Genomic DNA, 2318 nt, shown 5'->3' with positions numbered 1-2318 from the left:
AGCAGGAAGCATCGGATTGCCAGGCCTCCCAGGCCTAAAGGGTAAGTGAAGTGATCAGAAAGGCCAGCAAAGTGACCAGGGGAGGCCCCATAGGAGCATCCCAGCTTTCCAGCTCAACTCTTCACTCTCCTCAATATCCAGGAATAGGAAACAGGGGGCAGGTGGTAGGCAGAGCTTCTTGTGGCCAGATAACTGAACAAGCCTAGTGCTAAATGATGATCCCTTCAAGATGAGTCACCCTCACTGCCTGCTGAGTGATTTATGGTCAGTAAAGCCCGGGAAATAATGGCCACACTGCATTTATTAGTTTGCACAGCCCTCACCATGGAAGCCTGTGAGTGTTCACTTCCCATATTTGCCCTGATACCCATCAGTAGTTGTACAGGTGGCATCTCCATAGTAAACAGGGATAAGTAACTGATCTGGGGTCACATGGCTGGTTAGCAGTAGAGCTGGGCTAGAGCTCATTTTCCTGCCTTCTAACCCTAGGATATTTTTTCCTATGGCACACACTAGCTCCAACTTGGAGAATCACAAGAAAGGGACCCATTTCTTTCCTTTGTGTTGATTAGTGTTGTGACTCTGTTCAGGAAAGTAATGTAATATGTAGTGACTTAGTTTGGTAATGACTAAGAATTTGGTGTTACAGACACCTGGTTCTCTGCAACTTCCTAGCTGTGTGACTTTGGACAAGTTATTCAACCTGTTTATGCCTCCATGTTGTTTCTCAACAGGTGAAAAGGGATCCATCGGACTGATTGGCTTTCCAGGGATACCAGGTCTCCCTGGTATTCCTGGCCCAAGTGGATTAAAGGGAATTCCTGGGTCACCTGGGAAAGTTGGAATACCTGGACAAATGGGTATTCCTGGTAAAAAAGGTAAGCTAGCACTAGAATCCTAGAACTGCCACCCATGCTTCTCAATGTATATTTGGTCTGTTGGTTTTGTCATTTCTGTGGTTTGTACCAATGCTACATTAGATAATAAAGTTTGAAGCTTCTTAATTAAGTCCTTTTAAGCCAAAAGACCCAATCACTTCTGGAATGGCCCCATAGCACAGTAGATAAGGGAGCCAGATCCCACATGCCTGACTGTGGTTCAAATCCCAGCCATGACATCTTGAGAAATGTGCCAGGTGCATGTGTGTGCCGTGCACACCTCAAATCCCATCAGGATGAGGAAATGGAAGAAAAATTGAGATGGGACCATACCTCATTGGGTGGTGCTTTCTCTCATTCTGTTTTTCTTGAGTGTACAAGCAATTATAAAAATAACTTAGTCACTCCAAAGGTAGCACAGCATGTTAAAGGCCTTATCTATACATTCTTGGATGACCAATGAAGAAAGGTTTTGAGAAGGATCTAGAGTTTCTGATGGACTTTGTGTTTATAGAAGGAGACTGCATACATATAAAAGCAAAACTAGAGGGATGGGGATGGGAAGAAGATGGAAAGGCCCAGAAAGAGGACTGGAGGTGGTATGGGATGAAATTACATGAAAGGTCTGACCCTGTGCCTAAGCTCTCTCTCTCACACTGACCTGCTTTACATCTTGTAGGAGACAGAGGTGATCCAGGGCCAAATGGAATACCCAGTCTAAGACCTCCACAACTGAACCTTTGGTTCAAAGGAGACAAAGGCTCTCAGGGCTCAGCTGGATCAGATGGATTTCCTGGGACCAGAGGTGCTGGGACAGGGGAAGGGTGGGAAAAATGCCCAAGAAAGGTTTTACAATAAAATTTGGCTTCCTTCCTGAGAAAAAGACCTCAAAGTACAAGCTTCCCCAGAGCAGCAGGGTGGGTGGCAGCAGGGCGTCTAAGGAGGCTGTCTTCCCTGGGCCAGAGGGGTGCCTGGACTTTGAGACTACCATTTGTCATTGTCACTGTGGGACTAAGGTTTTAAGCCATGGGCAGTGGTATCCTTTGAGGAACTTGGCAGACAGCAGGGCATGAGCACTGAGCTGCTTTCCCCTGCTGGGGTGGTCCTGACAATGCCCCTCAAGGGCAAAGGTATCTCCCCCACCTAGTCTTGATCCCTAGGCTAACCACCCCTCAAATCTGTGGTTGGCCTGTGATCCAGGGTACCTACACCTTGTTGAGAAGGTTTTCTCTTACCCAGTCCTTTTCCAAGGCGTCTTGCTTCTTTCTCAGGTGACAAAGGAGAGTCAGGCCGCCCTGGGCCACCAGGCCTACCTGGAGTTCCTGGCTTCCCAAGCACCATCAGGGGACTCACTGGGAGGCAAGGCTCCCCTGGCTCCCCTGGCCTACGAGGTTTACCTGGCCTGAAGGGATCCTCTGGGATCACAGGTTTCCCAGGAAT

At 48.0% G+C, this 2318-nt stretch overlaps 1 protein-coding gene across 1 annotated transcript in view; it reads left to right on the top strand.

Moving 5' to 3' along the window:
- The window catches only part of COL4A6 (collagen type IV alpha 6 chain), a 78597-nt gene that overhangs the window by 52795 nt on the left and 23484 nt on the right, over window positions 1-2318 (top strand). The window contains exons 26-29 of the mRNA XM_027769693.1: window positions 1-41; window positions 735-878; window positions 1558-1683; window positions 2150-2313. The exon at window positions 1-41 is cut by the window's left edge and continues 160 nt beyond it. Of these exons, the coding sequence (XP_027625494.1) occupies window positions 1-41; window positions 735-878; window positions 1558-1683; window positions 2150-2313 (475 nt within the window). The remainder of the gene's footprint in view (window positions 42-734; window positions 879-1557; window positions 1684-2149; window positions 2314-2318) is intronic.

Source organism: Tupaia chinensis, unplaced genomic scaffold (genome assembly GCF_000334495.1).
Source record: "Tupaia chinensis unplaced genomic scaffold, TupChi_1.0 Scaffold000082_1, whole genome shotgun sequence".
Taxonomy (NCBI): Eukaryota; Metazoa; Chordata; class Mammalia; order Scandentia; family Tupaiidae; genus Tupaia; species Tupaia belangeri.
The sequence above is the reverse complement of the archived record's forward strand: the minus strand, read 5'-3'. Positions and strand labels throughout refer to the sequence as shown.